The sequence below is a fragment of the Panulirus ornatus genome, chromosome 12 (genome assembly GCF_036320965.1).
Source record: "Panulirus ornatus isolate Po-2019 chromosome 12, ASM3632096v1, whole genome shotgun sequence".
NCBI lineage: Eukaryota > Metazoa > Arthropoda > Malacostraca > Decapoda > Palinuridae > Panulirus > Panulirus ornatus.
Window position 1 is genome coordinate 69814554 of NC_092235.1, and position 18030 is coordinate 69832583.

The 18030-nt window shown below is 38.9% G+C and overlaps 1 protein-coding gene across 2 annotated transcripts in view; it reads right to left on the reverse strand.

Annotated features, from left to right (window-relative positions):
- The window catches only part of LOC139752218 (uncharacterized protein C3orf38 homolog), a 30900-nt gene that overhangs the window by 12363 nt on the left and 507 nt on the right, over window positions 1–18030 (reverse strand). For both annotated transcript variants that reach the window (XM_071668229.1, XM_071668227.1), the window contains exons 2-3: window positions 14149–14298; window positions 6405–6568 (exon numbers count right to left, since the gene is read on the reverse strand). In XM_071668229.1, coding sequence (XP_071524330.1) covers window positions 6405–6568; window positions 14149–14298 — 314 coding nt within the window. The remainder of the gene's footprint in view (window positions 1–6404; window positions 6569–14148; window positions 14299–18030) is intronic.

Sequence of the window (18030 nt, forward strand, 5' to 3'; positions counted from 1 at the left end):
ACTTCTGCTTCCATGGTTCTATTTGCTGCCATGTCCACTCCTAGTTATCTAAACCACTTTAGTTCCTCCAATATTTTTCAATTCAAATTCACACGGCAATTGACCTATTCCTCTGCCCTGCTAAACCTAAAATTTACACTCAAATTCCTCCTTTCATACATTCCCCCAAAGTCAGATACCACCTTCTTTTAACATTATATTGAATCAATTCAAAGAACTTCTTGTTCTTTTAACCTTAAGCTGGAGGGAATAAATAAATAGACCAAGCTTAGGACTGAAAGGGTAAAATATGTAAGCCTGCTGGTAATGAAAACAGAAGCAGGTACAAAAAACAAGAAAACTCATGTCACCAAAATTACCATTGCCTTACTTGTTATTCTTAACTATAATTATAAGACCCCATTTTAGAAAGTTAAAAAAGTACAAGGAGGGGAGGATTTCTGGCCCCCCGCTCCCGGGGGAAAATGGGAAACAGAAGGAGTCACGTGGGGAGTGCTCATCCTCCTCGAAGGCTCAGATTGGGGTGCCTAAATGTGTGTGGATGTAACCAAGATGTGAAGAAAGGAGAGATAGGTAGTATGTTTGAGGAAAGGAACCTGGATGTTTTGGCTCTGAGTGAAACGAAGCTCAAGGGTAAAGGGGAAGAGTGGTTTGGGAATGTCTTGGGAGTAAAGTCAGGGGTTAGTGAGAGGACAAGAGCAAGGAAAGGAGTAGCAGTACTCCTGAAACAGGAGTTGTGGGAGTATGTGATAGAAAGTAAGAAAGTAAATTCTCGATTAATATGGGTAAAACTGAAAGTTGATGGAGAGAGATGGGTGATTATTGGTGCATATGCACCTGGGCATGAGAAGAAAGATCATGAGAGGCAAGTGTTTTGGGAGCAGCTGAATGAGTGTGTTAGTGGTTTTGATGCACGAGACCGGGTTATAGTGATGGGTGATTTGAATGCAAAGGTGAGTAATGTGGCAGTTGAGGGAATAATTGGTATACATGGGGTGTTCAGTGTTGTAAATGGAAATGGTAAAGAGCTTGTAGATTTATGTGCTGAAAAAGGACTGATGATTGGGAATACCTGGTTTAAAAAGCGAGATATACATAAGTATACTTATGTAAGTAGGATAGATGGCCAGAGAGCGTTATTGGATTACGTGTTAATTGACAGGCGCGCGAAAGAGAGACTTTTGGATGTTAATGTGCTGAGAGGTGCAACTGGAGGGATGTCTGATCATTATCTTGTGGAGGCTAAGGTGAAGATTTGTATGGGTTTTCAGAAAAGAAGAGTGAATGTTGGGGTGAAGAGGGTGGTGAGAGTAAGTGAGCTTGGGAAGGAGACTTGTGTGAGGAAGTACCAGGAGAGACTGAGTACAGAATGGAAAAAGGTGAGAACAATGGAAGTAAGGGGAGTGGGGGAGGAATGGGATGTATTTAGGGAATCAGTGATGGATTGTGCAAAAGATGCTTGTGGCATGAGAAGAGTGGGAGATGGGTTGATTAGAAAGGGTAGTGAGTGGTGGGATGAAGAAGTAAGAGTATTAATGAAAGAGAAGAGGGAGGCATTGGGACGATTTTTGCAGGGAAAAAATGCAATTGAGTGGGAGATGTATAAAAGAAAGAGACAGGAGGTCAAGAGAAAGGTGCAAGAGGTGAAAAAAGGGCAAATGAGAGTTGGGGTGAGAGAGTATCATTAAATTCTAGGGAGAATAAAAAGATGTTCCGGAAGGAGGTAAATAAAGTGCGTAAGACAAGGGAGCAAATGGGAACTTCAGTGAAGGGCGCAAATGGGGAGGTGATAACAAGTAGTGGTGATGTGAGAAGGAGATGGAGTGAGTATTTTGAAGGTTTGTTGAATGTGTTTGATGATAGAGTGGCAGATATAGGGTGTTTTGGTCGAGGTGGTGTGCAAAGTGAGAGGGTTAGGGAAAATGATTTGGTAAAGAGAGAAGAGGTAGTAAAAGCTTTGCAGAAGATGAAAGCCGGCAAGGCAGCAGGTTTGGATGGTATTGCAGTGGAATTTATTAAAAAAGGGGGTGACTGTATTGTTGACTGGTTGGTAAGGTTATTTAATGTATGTATGACTCATGGTGAGGTGCCTGAGGATTGGCGGAATGCGTGCATAGTGCCATTGTACAAAGGCAAAGGGGATAAGAGTGAGTGCTCAAATTACAGAGGTATAAGTTTGTTGAGTATTCCTGGTAAATTATATGGGAGGGTATTGATTGAGAGGGTGAAGGCATGTACAGAGCATCAGATTGGGGAAGAGCAGTGTGGTTTCAGAAGTGGTAGAGGATGTGTGGATCAGGTGTTTGCTTTGAAGAATGTATGTGAGAAATACTTAGAAAAGCAAATGGATTTGTATGTAGCATTTATGGATCTGGAGAAGGCATATGATAGAGTTGATAGAGATGCTCTGTGGAAGGTATTAAGAATATATGGTGTGGGAGGCAAGTTGTTAGAAGCAGTGAAAAGTTTTTATCAAGGATGAAAGGCATATGTACGTGTAGGAAGAGAGGAAAGTGATTGGTTCTCAGTGAATGTAGGTTTGCGGCAGGGGTGTGTGATGTCTCCATGGTTGTTTAATTTGTTTATGGATGGGGTTGTTAGGGAGGTGAATGCAAGAGTTTTGGAAAGAGGGGCAAGTATGAAGTCTGTTGGGGATGAGAGAGCTTGGGAAGTGAGTCAGTTGTTGTTCGCTGATGATACAGCGCTGGTGGCTGATTCATGTGAGAAACTGCAGAAGCTGGTGTCTGAGTTTGGTAAAGTGTGTGAAAGAAGAAAGTTAAGAGTAAATGTGAATAAGAGCAAGGTTATTAGGTACAGTAGGGTTGAGGGTCAAGTCAATTGGGAGGTGAGTTTGAATGGAGAAAAACTGGAGGAAGTGAAGTGTTTTAGATATCTGGGAGTGGATCTGGCAGCGGATGGAACCATGGAAGCGGAAGTGGATCATAGGGTGGGGGAGGGGGCGAAAATTCTGGGAGCCTTGAAGAATGTGTGGAAGTCAAGAACATTATCTCGGAAAGCAAAAATGGGTATGTTTGAAGGAATAGTGGTTCCAACAATGTTGTATGGTTGCGAGGCGTGGGCTATGGATAGAGTGGTGCGCAGGAGGATGGATGTGCTGGAAATGAGATGTTTGAGGACAATGTGTGGTGTGAGGTGGTTTGATCGAGTAAGTAACGTAAGGGTAAGAGAGATGTGTGGAAATAAAAAGAGCGTGGTTGAGAGAGCAGAAGAGGGTGTTTTGAAATGGTTTGGGCACATGGAGAGAATGAGTGAGGAAAGGTTGACCAAGAGGATATATGTGTCGGAGGTGGAGGGAACGAGGAGAAGAGGGAGACCAAATTGGAGGTGGAAAGATGGAGTGAAAAAGATTTTGTGTGATCGGGGCCTGAACATGCAGGAGGGTGAAAGGAGGGCAAGGAATAGAGTGAATTGGAGCGATGTGGTATACCGGGGTTGACGTGCTGTCAGTGGATTGAATCAGGGCATGTGAAGCGTCTGGGGTAAACCATAGAAAGCTGTGTAGGTATGTTTTGCGTGTGTGGACGTATGTATATACATGTGTATGGGGGTGGGTTGGGCCATTTCTTTCGTCTGTTTCCTTGCGCTACCTCGCAAACGCGGGAGACAGCGACAAAGCAAAAAAAAAAAAAAAAAAAAAAAATTATAAGATAGTGAGTCTTCAAGGTATACAATATCTAATTGAAATTGTATAAAGATGTGCTGGTTGTGATCTGGAGCAATCTTATTCTATTTAAATAATAATCATAACTTTCTAAAAGGGGAAACAGAAGAAGGAGTCACGCGGGGAGTGCTCATCCTCCTCAAAGGCTCAGATTGAGGTGTCTAAATGTGTGTGGATGTAACCAAGATGAGAAAAAAGGAGAGATAGGTAGTATGTTTGAGGAAAGGAACCAGGATGTTTTGGCTCTGAGTGAAACGAAGCTCAAAGGTAAAGGGGATGAGTGGTTTGGGAATGTCTTGGGAGTAAAGTCAGGGGTTAGTTAGAAGACAAGAGCAAGGGAAGGAGTAGCACTACTCCTGAAACAAGAGTGGTGGGAGTGTGTGACAGAGTGTAAAAAAGTAAACACTAGATTGATATGGGATCAACTGAAAGTTGATGGAGAGAGATGGGTGATTATTGGTGCGTATGCACCTGGGCATGAGAAGAAAGATCATGAGAGGCAAGTGTTTTGAAAGCAGCTGAGTGAGTGTGTTAGTAGTTTTGATGCACGGGACTGGGTTATAGTGGCGGGTGATTTGAATGCAAAGGTGAGTAATAGGGCAGTTGAGGAATAATTGGTGTACATGGGGTGTTCAGTGTTGTAAATGGAAATGGTGAAGAGCTTGTAGATTTATGTGCTGAAAAAGGACTGGTGATTGGGAATACCTGGTTTAAAAAGAGAAATATATATAAGTATACGTATGTAAGTAGGAGAGATGGCCAGAGAGTGTTATTGGATTATGTGTTAATTGAGAGACGCGTGAAAGAGAAACTTTTGGATGTTAATGTGTCGAGAGGTGCAACTGGAGGGATGTCTGATCATTATCTTGTGGAAGCGAAGGTGAAGATTTGTAGAGGTTTTCAGAAAAGAAGAGAGAATGTTGGGGTTAAGAGAGTAGAGAGAGTAAGTGATCTTAGGGAGGAGACTTGTGTGAGGAAGTACCAGGAGAGACTGAGTACAGAATGGAAAAAACCTGAGAACAAATGACATAAGGGGAGTGGGGGAGGAATGGGATGTATTTAGGGAAGCAGTGATGGCTTGTGTGGACGTGTATGTATATACACGTGTATGTGGGTGGGTTGGGCCATTCTTTTGCCTGTTTCCTTGCACTACCTCCCTAAAGCGGGAGACAGCGACAAAGTATAATAAAATATATAAATAAATACCTTATTATTCATATAAAATGAAACATGTACATTTTCCAGGGTGTAGAAAGTAGAAAAGAAATAATGTCTAAGAGAAACAAACAACTACAAAGATAACAAACACACTAACCTTAATTTGACCCATGGCCATCATGTCCAAGTATGTTACATGCATTTGATATTTGCCTTGTCTTTTAATTCATCTAACAATCTCACATGAAAAGGCATGAAGACATATCCTATCTGGCAGTATGACACCGAATAAATCATAGACTTTTACCTGACAGCTACATATGATATCGAGTTAAAAGTGATGATTTCATTGTCTTTCATAATTACATTATATCTGAATAGTAGCCCATTCATGTTCTTTATTTTTCACAATTACATTACATCTTTGAATAATGGCCCAATCATACAACTTCAACGGAGATCTTATATTACCTACTCCCTTTTCTTACACTGATTACCTTAATCAATTTCATTTTAAACTCATTGGCACAGTTCCCAAACCAACAAGTTATAGCAAATGACACAATGGACTGTACAACTAATGTGTATAAAATATTCACTATTTCACAATCAATTTTTAATCTAGTTTGGACCTTTTTGTAAACTGCGGTAACATTGCTCACAAAACTAAATCTATCATCTATGATTGTTCCAATATACTTATAATCGTTAATCTTTTCAACCATTTCATTACTGGCATAAAGAGGCAGGTGTTCTAATGTTGTCTACTAAAATCTGGAACCATTTCTTTTGTTTTCCTCACATTAAGCTCTAAATAGTTGTTCTTGCACCAGGCATTAAAATGTTCAACTACCTCTCTACACCCCAAATCACTCTCGAGACAAAGACTTACAAGAGCTGTCATCTGCATATTTAAAGATCCTGTTACTACATCTCATGCTGTACAGTCACTGGTGTATAATGTCAAAAAAAATTGTTGATAGGACACACCCCTGTGGGGTTCTAGCGTAGGTAACAATCATGTTGGAGCATGTGTTGAAGAATTTAACTTACAGAAGCCTACTGGATAAAAATACATTTATCCAGAGTACAAAATGAGAATAAACAGTCATATCATTAACATTTTGTATCATATGTGGCTGCTAGGTGTTAAATGCTGTACTAAAATCAACAAATAGAATTTTTGCATATTGTTTACCCAACTTGTCTGTTCCAGCTACATGAGAAAGTATATTATCAATAACAGACAGAGCAGCATCCTCTACACATCTATTTTCTACATGAGCAAATTGTAACTCATCCACAGAATCAAATACTTGTTCACCCAATATCTTCTTAACAGTAAGTTCAAAGGATTTCATAAGCTTCATTATCTTTGGAGAGGACCTCAAAAGATATGAACAGGATGGAGAATGTTATAAAAATCTGTTTGGATAGGGGAAGCCTGGAGACATATTGTGATCATCCTTATGAGAAAATAGTCCAGAGGAAGAACAATGCACCAGATATGTAGATAGATACTTTCATCCTCATCCACAATACATCTAATACTCATATAACTCACCCATACTTCTTGTACCGCCATAATAAGTTGATGCTTGCTGGCATAACCCACAATCCCAACATCCTTTTTGTGCAGGTAAAGGAAAAGGACTTGTGCAGTCATACGACGGTAAGAAAAGAGACGTCCCAGGTCAGGTGTGTGGATGAGAATGATCTCAATGGCCTCTGGAAGAGAGTTACAAATTTGGACTAGAACTAAGCTGTATTCATAATATTCCATATATTTACAGTAAGTATTTATCATTTTATTTATTCTGCTTTGTCGCTGTCTCCCGCGTTAGCGAGGTAGCGCAAGGAAACAGACGAAACAATGGCCCAACCCACCCACATACACATGTATATACATACACGTCCACACATGCAAATATACATACCTATACATCTCAACGTATACATATATATACACACAGACATATACATATATACACATGTACATAATTCATACTGTCTGCTTTCATTCATTCCCATCGCCACCCTGCCACACATGGAATAACAACCCCCTCCCCCCAAATGTGCATGAGGTAGCACTAGGAAAAGACAACAAAGGCCACATTCGTTCACATTCAGTCTCTAGCTGTCATGTAATAATGCACCGAAACCACAGCTCCTTTTCCACATCCAGGCTCCACAGAACTTTCCATGGTTTACTCCAGACGCTTCACATGCCCTGGTTCAATCCATTGACAGCACATCGACCCCGGTATACCACATCGTTCCAATTCACTCTATTCCTTGCACGCCTTTCACCCTCCTGCATGTTCAGGCCCCGATCACTCAAAATCTTTTTCACTCCATCTTTCCACCTCCAATTAGGTCTCCCACTTCTCGTTCCCTCCACCTCTGACACATATATCCTCTTGGTCAATCTTTCCTCACTCATTCTCTCCATGTGACCAAACCATTTCAGAACACCCTCTTCTGCTCTCCCAACCACACTCTTTTTATCACCACACATCTCTTACCCTATTATTACTTACTCGATAACACCATCTCACACCACATATTGTCCTCAAACAACTCATTTCCAGCACATCCACCCTCCTGCGCACAACTCTATCCATAGCCCACGCCTCGCAACCATACAACATCGCTGGAATAACTATTCTTTCAAACATACCCATTTTTGCTTTCCGAGATAATGTTCTCGACTTCCACACATTCTTCAACGCTCCCAGAACTTTCGCCCCCTCCCCCACCCTATGATTCACTTCTGCTTCCATGGTGCCATCTGCTGCCAGTAAGTATTTCTAATACAATTATCAATATAGTGTTATCAATATAGTGTTATTCAATAATACAAAAGGATCTCAATCATACTGACCATCATCATTTTATATCTAAACTGTTCAGACTTAAATCACAGATAGAAGCCAGTTTAAGTGTGAATGAAAGCAAAAATATCTTTTTCCTGACGTAGGATATGAACATAGTTCCAGCCATCAAAACTGTATTAATTCATGGCCCATCTTTGGGAATGACTGCAGAATAGTCAATTTATTTTTTTTCTAAAAAGGTTGTCTCCCATATTAATTCAGAATTCTACCTCCTTATTCCCTGAGTGTAGTAGAAGGCAACTAAAAGAAGCAGGAGCAGGGACCTAGAAATACCACCTTCTTGTATTTCAATTTCTAAAAGATGGAACAGAAGAAGGAGGCAGATAAGGAGTGCTCATCCTCTTCGAAGGCTCACACTAAGGTGTCTAAGTGATAGTGGATGTAATTAAGATGAGAAGAGAGGAGAGGTAGTCAGCATGTTTGAGGAAAGAAACCTTGATGTTCTGGCTCCAAGTGAAACAAAGCTCAAGGGTTAAGGGGAAGAATGGTTTGGAAATGCCTAAGGAGTAAAGTCAGATGGTGGTGAGAGGACAAAAGCTAAGGAAGCAGCACCACTCCAGAAGCAAGAGTTATAGGATTGTGTGAAGGAGTGTGATGAAGTAAATTCTAGACTGATGTGGGTAAAAATGAAAGTGGATGGCAAGAGAGGTGATTATTAGTTCTCATGCACCTGGCCATGAAAACAAAGATCATGAGAGGCAAGTGTTTTGGGAGCAGCTGAGTGTGTTAGGAGTTTTGATGCAAGAGACCGGGTAGTGGTGATGGGTGATTTGAATGCAAAGGTGAGTAATGTGGCAGCTGAGGTTATAATTGGAGGGTATGGAGCATTCAATATAAAGAATGGATATAAATAGTTTATGGAGTTGTGAGCTGAAAAAAGAATGGTGACTGGTATACCTAGTTTAAAAAGAGGGATATAAACAAGCATACATATGTCACTAGGAGAGATGGTCAGCGGGCATTACTGAATTACATATAAATTGATAGGTACATAAAGGGGGGACTTTTGGATATAAAGATGCTGAGATAGGCAGCTAGTGGGATATCTGATCACTATCTAACAGAGGTGAGAGTGAAGATTTACAGAGGTTTTTGGGAAAAGAGGAAATAATGTAGGTGAGAAGAAAGTGGTGACAGTAAGTGAGCATTGAAAAGAGACTTGTGTGAAAAGACACCAGAAGAGACTGAGTGAAGAATGGCAAAAGAAGAGAGTAAATGAAGCAAGGGCAGTGGGTGAGGAATGGGAGTTATTCAGGGAAGCAGCGCTAGCATGTGTGAGATATTCATGTGGCATGCAAAGGGTGGGAGGTGGGCAGATCAGACAGTGTAATGAACGGTGGGAAGAAGTAAAGCTGCTAGTGAAAGAAAAAAGAAATACATTTGAGTGGTACTTACAGGGGAGGAGTGCAAATGATTGGGAGGCATATAAGAGGCAGCATCAGGGGGTCAGGAGGAACGTGCAGAGGTTGAAAAAAGGGAAGAGTTACGGTAAGTGAGTATCATTAAACTTTAAAGAGGTTAAGATTTTTGGGAGGAGGTTAATAATGTGCAAAGGACAAGAGAACAAATAGGAATATCGGTGAAGAGGTCAAAAGAAAAATGGTAACAGGAAATGATTAAGGGAGAAGATGAAATGATTAAGTGAGAAGATGGAGTGAGTATTCTGAAGTGTGTGCGATGACAGTGTGGCACATGTAGGGTATTTGGGTTGAGATGGTATGCCAAGTGAAAGAGTCATGAAGAGTGGTTTGGTGAAGAGAAGAGATGGTGAAAGCCATACATAAGATGAAATGTGGTAAAGCAACTGGAGTGGATGGTACTGCAGTTGAATTTATCAAGAAAGGAGGTAACTATGTTGTTGACTGGTTGGTAAGGATTCAATGTATGTATGGAACATGGTAAGGTACCTAAGGGGTGGCAGACTGCATTTATAATGCAACAGGGGCATAAGTTAGTTGAGAGTACCTGGTAAGTTGTATGGAAAGGGATTGACAGAGAGGGTGAAGGCATGTACAGAGCATCAGACTGAGGAGCAGTGTACTTTCATTAGTGGCAAAGAATGTGTGCATCAGGTGTTTGCTTAAAAGAATGTGCATAAGAAATACTTAGAGAAAAAGATGGATTTGTATGTGGCATAGATGGATCTGTAGAAAATACAAGATAGGGTTGATAGAGAAACCTTGTAGAAGGTCTTAAGAAGAATTGTTGTTTGAGGAAATTGCCAGAAGCAGTGAGAAGTTTTTATCAAGGGTTTACATAAGGCATGTGTGATAAGTAAGAGTGGAAAGAGAGAATTGAATGGTTCCAAGCAAATGTTGATCTGTGGCAGAGATATATAACGTCACTATGGTTGTTCAATTTACTAATGGATGGGAGAGGTGAGGGAGGTAAACGTGAGAGGGGATGAGAGGGTCTGGGAAGTGAGTCAGTTATTAATTGCTGATGATACAGCACTGGTGGCAGATTCAAGTGAGAAACTGCCAAACATGGTGACTGAGTTTGGAAGAGCATGTAAAAGGAGGAAGTTCAGAGTAATGCAAATAAAAGCAAGGTTGTTAGGTTTAGAAAACTTGGAGGAAGTGAAGTTTTCAGATACCTGGAAGTGGACATGGCAGCGAATGGAGCATGAAATCAGAAGTGAATCATAGAATGGGTGCAAGGGTGAGGGAAGGATGTGTGCAAAGAGAGAACATTATCTGGGATGGCAAAAATGGGTATGTTTGAAAGTATAGTAGTAAAACAATATTATATGGATGCAAAGCATGGGCTATAAATAAGGCTTGGCTGAGGAGGGTGGAAGTGTTAGTAATGAAATGTTTGAGGATATTTTGTGGTGTGAGGTGGTTTGGTCGAGTAAGTAATGACAGGGTATGAGAGAGATGTGATAATAAAGAGTTTTGCACAGAGAGCTGAAGAGGATATGACGAAATGATTTGGACATATGGGGAGAATAGGTGAAGAAAGGTTGACAAAAAAGAACACAATTGTCAAAAGTGAAGGGAATAAGGCAAACAAGGAAACCAAATTGGAGATGCAAGGATGGAGTGAAAAAGATTTTGAGTGATTGGGGCCTGAACATGCAGGTGGGTGAAAAGTATGCACAGGACAGGATGAACTGGAATGATGTGGTATACTGAGGTCAATATGCTGACAATGGACTGAACTAGGACATGCAAAGCATCTGGGGTAAACACTGGAAAGGTCTGTGGACATGGATGTGGACAGATAGCTGTGGTTTCGGTGCATTACTCATAACAGAGAGAAAATTAATGTGAGCAAAGGCGGCCTTTCCATCTGTTCCTGGCGCTACATTGCTAACAAGTGAAATGGCAATCAGGTACGAATAAAATCTATGTTGTTTCTAAACAAACCTATTCAGATGTGTTTTCACAGAAACTGTCTGAACTGTTGATTACCATCTGGCTCACTAAGCCAAATGCCTCCTCATAAAAGTACTGAATGCTAACTACTTTCATGAGTCTATCTTCAAAAATTAATCATCAGATAATCATCATTGTTCATAAAATATGAACAAAAAAAAAAGTTTTAAGAAATAATATTCATCTATGGAAAAAATTCATCTCAGGAGTGAAACTGAAAGCTGTGAAGGAATATATTGTTTAGAAACAAGTTCCCTGTTGTAAATTTAGCTAACAGGTTCCATAAAACATACAGATCCTATAAAAATTTTATGCTAGCTTATCTTATATCAGATATACAAACTCTATTTCAATGAGAAATAAAATTTCAAAGGCAGTCACAAAAGCCTTTCAGTCATCTGGCTTTCCATTCTGTTATATAAGGTTCTTGGAATCTCTACAGCAATATACAAGTATGATAAAATATCATAGTTGAAGGATGCCTTGATACAAGCAAAAGACAATTATGAATTATAACTATACCTCGTATTTTCATGCGAATATTTTTCAGGGAAAATTATGCATTCATAAAATGCAACATTACTATGTATTCTCTTCCGCTTCAGTCATTCACATAGTCAAAATATTTCCTGACTCTTCCAATAACTTACACATAACAGTGATATAGAATTTAACCATGAATTCCTATATTCACTGATCACCGATATCTATAATGTGCTAATTTGTTACACAAGCCAAATACTTTTGCTAAGATAAAATGGAAAGAATGTACAATGTGGAATATTACATCAATGAAATGTGAAATAACAAAGATATTTTATGGTGTCAAGTGATACTTTTGAAAAAAAAATTGCAACTTCTTTAAAAGTTACTTCAAAACCTTATTGTAATGAAGTAACATTAGAAACATGTTTATTCTCTTCAACTGTATGGACTGCACTACAATGTGAATATGGTTAAAAACATGCATCTTTTTTGTAAAAAGAAACAGGCAAATAAAAATACATAGATATAAAAAAAAAGGCATTCCCCACCTAAAAGTATCACATGCATTAGCAGAAAGTGGTATCTAAGTGAAACTATAAAACCAATTTTCCAAAAGATTTTCATATACACTGAAATGCATTAAAAGGTCAAGTATTTTTACCACATAATGCAATCAAATTGTCACTAAAGTTGCTCACATGACTGCTCTGCAGTTACTATTTTGTATTTGATATAAGACAGCTGCAGTGTAGAAATAATACTGTAAAAGAATTAAAAATCAGGCTGTCTATAAGGCTGGCAGAGGTGGTAGTGGCAAGAATTAATACAAAGTATATTACATGCATGTGATATACGGTATATTACAGAAACAGTAATGTGTGAGGATACCATAAAAGTCTCTATATGAAGGCTTTAAGGTCAGATGTAGAGCTCTGGAGGTCCCTCAGAAGTGCTTGACTGATCATCCTATCACAATAGTCATCATTCCTCATTACCTAATAAAATTTGTACTACACTGCACAACACAATTTTATACAATCTAGAAAAGTTGAACAAAAATCTACATCACATAGCTTTATTCTACATGCCTGCAGATTCAGAAATGACAACCAAGTCAACTGTCCTTTAACACTAATAAAACAATTTTTCTAAAACAGCTTTCTGGAGGCCCCTAAGCAAATGCCCACTCTATCTTATCCTAAAGTCAACCATGGAAGGCTTTTTGACAAATTATAAAGGTGCTATACATCAGCAATGAGATAAATATTCTTCTTGCATAACCTAGGTTTGAATTTTCCAATTTGCCATAGCCTTCAGCACAACTCAATTTATATCCCCTTGCATGACCCTAATTTCTGCTTCTACTTTCCCAGGGCATGTGAAGCGTCTGGGGTAAACCATGGAAAGTTCTCTGGGGCCTGGATATGGAAAGGGAGCTGTGGTTATGGTACATTATACATGACAGCTAGAGACTGAGTGTGAATGAATGTGGCCTTTGATGTCTTTTCCTAGTGCTGCCTTGCGTACATGCAGGGGGAGGGGGTTGTCATTTCATGTGTGGCGGGGTGGTGACGGGAATGAATAAGGGCAGACAGTATGAATTATGTACATGTGTGTATATGTCTCTGTGTGTACATTGAGATGTATAGGTATGTATATGTGCATGTGTGGACGTGTATGTATATACTTGTGTATGTGGGTGGGTTGGGCCATTCTTTCGTCTGTTTTCTTACGCTACCTCACTAACGTGGGAGACAGTGACAAAGTATAATAAATAAATAAATACTTTCCCACTACCATTCCCATTAAATTTCATTCCCAAATACTCAGACTCATCCTCAGCTTCCAATTTTTCACCAACAAAAGCCTGTTACTATTGCATCAATAAACACGTCTCATAATAATTTCCAATCACATCATAAAAATTTTCTTGCAAACTTAAACCTTTGTTCCCAGCATTCTCCAAGACAAGTCTAATATTCTTTCACTCCTTATACATCCCTATCTTCTACTCTTTTCACCTCCTTCAAGAATAGCTTGCTATTCTTCTTTAAATGCTAGTTTGTTTTTCTACCAAGATCCTGAACTGTTTTCTTTTTATTGATGCACATCATCCTTTCAACCCTTTTGTTTAGGGATTCATATTCTAAACTCTGCCCTCCATTCATTACTTGCTCATCAATAAAAAACAATAATGAACCACAGAAAGCAATTATAGCACATTACTTCAACCAGATCAGTTACTATTTTAAGTAAAGTAATGCCCTATAACGCAACTACTATAAAATCAAACGACTTTAAGTGGGGATTACCTGTAGAATGATTAAGAGGAGAAAAAGTATATCTCCCACAGTAATGACTCTTGAGAGATCAAATACTACTGATTTGAACAGAAAAAAATTTAAGCTATTTAAAGACAACTATTGCATATACTGAAAGTTTGGTATATGCAATGTGCTGTTCAGATGTGATCCAGTATGAGCCATATCAAACTGAATACATGATATACAGGCTTTTAAAAAATTCACTGCAAATGATATACTACCATCAGAGCTGAGAGGCAAAATACGGTTGTTTGATGATGTCCGGGCCATAGCCAGAAGAGCTTCTGAATCTAGCGTTCTCAGCAGCTCACGCACATTATCCGCAAAAGGGGAGTCCTTAAGAATCATGACTGCAAAGCACCTGCAACACACTAACAAATGAAAAGTATCTTAATATGGAAAGAATATGAGTATTGAGTCCAAACATGACACCGTATTTCTTTGAAACATATGTCCTGGTGTCCTTTTCAACAAGATACTAAAACTCTATAAAACTAAAATGCTCTCCCCACTATTGCCACAGGTGATGCATACTGGCACTTAGAGACTGAAATATAAAGTTCTAAAATCACTCAGATGGAAGCATTCCATTTCATTGTCTGCCTCAAAGCATATATCCTCGGGCTGAAGTTAAGGCAAGGACATGTGCTAATAATCACATGCTGAAAGGTGGTCATTCACTTACCCACTAACAAACTAGGTATCAACTGTCTGAACATGAAGATGAATCAAAAACATGTGGAAGCCACTCCATCAAGGTTAAAGTTTCTCTCGCCAAGAAATATTTTACCAGAAAATAAAATAAATCTGGATTAAAAAAAGCCTCCTGGTAAGACACTGGGAAATTTTGTTTACAAAGAGAACGATATAGCTTATAACAAAATAATATTTCAAAAACACATGTCAACCACCTTTGTGATGAAGCAGTTAGCATTGCTGACTTCTAATCCAGTGGCATTGGTTTGATCCCTAGCATATGACTGGCAGGTAAATACAAATTTCAGATGAGGAATGTCACTGGCCTAACCATGTGATAGCTTACAACTCTACTTTGAGTTCCCCAGGTAAGTAGCCAGAGACCCAGACACCTAACCAGAATTACCATCTATTATCTCTATTTCTTCTGTACCTTGGCTTTAACAGTAACTGCCAATTCAACAATAAATAAAGCAAAATCATACAAGGTAGACTAAATGTCAACTTTTTGAATACTGATTTGTAAGGACAATTTAAAGAATGTTAACCTTGAATATGAAACAAGTAAATATCGAAAGTTATTCTTTTTAAATAATTCAAATTTTTCTAAACAACCTAGATATTCAGTAATTCTAACATCCCATCTCCAAAATATTTCAAATGGTTCCAAAAATCCCATTTTGGTTGGGAGCTTAATTAATACACAACATTCTTTACATTTATCAGTACACTACATTCTCCAGATTATATATTTATCTATATCTCTGATGCCTGCTCCCTCCAGGAAATCCCATCAAGGGGATGGCCACAGATAATGAGTCTCCACTTACCCCTGTCCTTTATGCCTCCCACACAAACACAAGTCCACACATTCTTCCACCATTTCTCCCTCTCTAGTATTCTTCCACTCTATTTCTCCATGTCACTGGTGGTCTTCCTCTCACATCAACCCCTTTAATTGTACTGTGCTACCATACACTCTCCTTGTAAACTACCCATCTTGTATTCTTTCCACATCCCCAAACTAGCTCAAAATATTTCATTTCACGCACTCTACCATTCCACAATTCATTCCCTTTGCATTCCCTGTCATACCACATCTCTCATACATCCCCAATTTCTTTTTTCATTCCATCTAGTTAAACAACATGCTCTTCTCAAATAGTTCATTCCCACCACCTGGATTCTTGACCTCTGTGACTCATTCCATCTCCATGTTTTGGCTGTATAGGTCAGAGTCAAGAGAACTATGTTGTCCCTCAATCCTTTCTTCACTTCCATACTCACACCTCTACCCTTCATTATTCTATTAATGGACCATATGACTCAACTACCTTGTACTTTTCTCTCCCTTATATATCCTTCCTTATCACCAAACACACCCGAGACAGCCCCAAAATACTTAAATTCTCTCACTTTTTCCACTCTTTCTCCTCCCATATCTATAAGAAAGTTTAGTATACTTCCTTCTTTCACTCAGAAGTTTTGGAAAATTTATAATCTAACTGTTTCCATTCAAACACCATTACTTTACTTTACTTGCATTAACCTTCAATCGCCTATGCTTACACATTGTAAAACACACTTACAACCACCTGCAACTCCTCTTTGTTCTCAGCAAACAACATAGTATCATCCATAAACAGGCTTGTCACTAGCCACCATGCCTCACTGCTGCACTCCATCTTTGCACCCAATTTCCCCAGTTTTGCCTTTACTCCTTTTATCGCTCAATTCATATATATGGTAAAAAGCCAATGTGACATCACACAACCCTACCTCACATCAACATGCATACTAAACCTTCTGCTCAACTTTCCATTCATTCTTACTCATGCAGAGGGCTACCTCACCATCCAACAGTCATACCCCTATTCTGTATACCCTTAGCACATTGCATGAAGCATTCCCTCAACTATGTCATAAGCTTTCTCCAGATCCATTAAACCTACATGTAACTGTACAGCTTCTTACTTTTCCTATATATTTTTCCACAGTGAATGTTCATAAAAAAAAAATCTGATCCACGCATCCCCTACCTTTCCTAAAACCCCCTTGCTCATTACTATTCTGCATTCAGTCCCTCTCAATCACTTTATTAATCAACACACTTGCATACACTCCTGGTATGTTTAACAGAATTATTCCCCTATAACTGCTACTTACATCCAGAGCATATTTTCCTTTGAATAAACAAACAATAGCTGCTTTCATCCTATCCTTGGGCACAACCTTCTGTTTCCGTGCTAATCACATATCAAATGCATTCACTCTTATCAGTTTCTCCATACTTCAACATTTCAGCCACATCCACTCCAGGTGCCTTTCCTACCTTCAGTATTATTACCACCCTTTATACCTTTCTTCTTGCTATAGGCCCTTGCACCTGTAACCTTTTCCTTCCATCCTCCATACCCATACATGCAACAAATGCTGCCTCACCTTGCCCACACTTATCAAAGTACTCTCTCCATCTTCCTTTCATTTCTTGTTTTTGATTCAGCAATTCCCCTTCCTTACCTCTCACATATCCATTCTCCATTTATCATTTATACTAGACTTGCACCATAACCAGAGTCTAACATCCACAATCAAGTTCAATAAACTATTCCATGGTTTATTCTTACCACTTCATATGCCCTAGTTCGGCCTGGGCATTGACAATGTCACCCCCTTTATACCACAAGTAAGGTTAATCAATGCAAAGTGAAATACTTCTAGAAATGATAAAACTTATGAAAACCTCACCTAATTTTCCCTATGGACCAAAACTTACTTTAATTATCAATGTTGTAGTTTAAGAATAATAATATTATTGTTGTCTGCTTTCTCCACAAAGTGATTCATGTATGTATGAAAAAAATCTGATGCATTCTCATCAGGAAACTGATCAAATAATCCTCCCAAATAAATTTTATGTAAGTCATTCTTATGATTACCTGTGCAAAGAAATAATGGTAAAGAATATGTACATGAACTTTTAGATAAGAACAATCACAAGAATACTCCCTTGAAAGCACACTTGATAAGTGGATGGAAGCAGAAGAGCACAACAACCATATATTTCTGATATAACATTAAAAACATACCTAAATTATATTCCTCTACTCAGGATTACATGGCTGCTTGCTGTGTCTTTAACTTGTTGACATCCAGCACCATGTTGGCAGTGCATTCTCGTTAGTGTGACTGGTATATTTCAAGCATAATAATGAACATTTGGATGAATCTTGACAGCTACAGAGATCAGATGAAGTTTACATATATTCTGTTGATTTCTAGAACTGTACTGGCTTCTTTTCCATCAAGTAACCTCATAGTTACCCTCCTAAACTACTAACGCCTTACTTAAAATCATTAATACGGAAAAATAAATAGATCCCTTGCAATCATATCTCTAATCATAT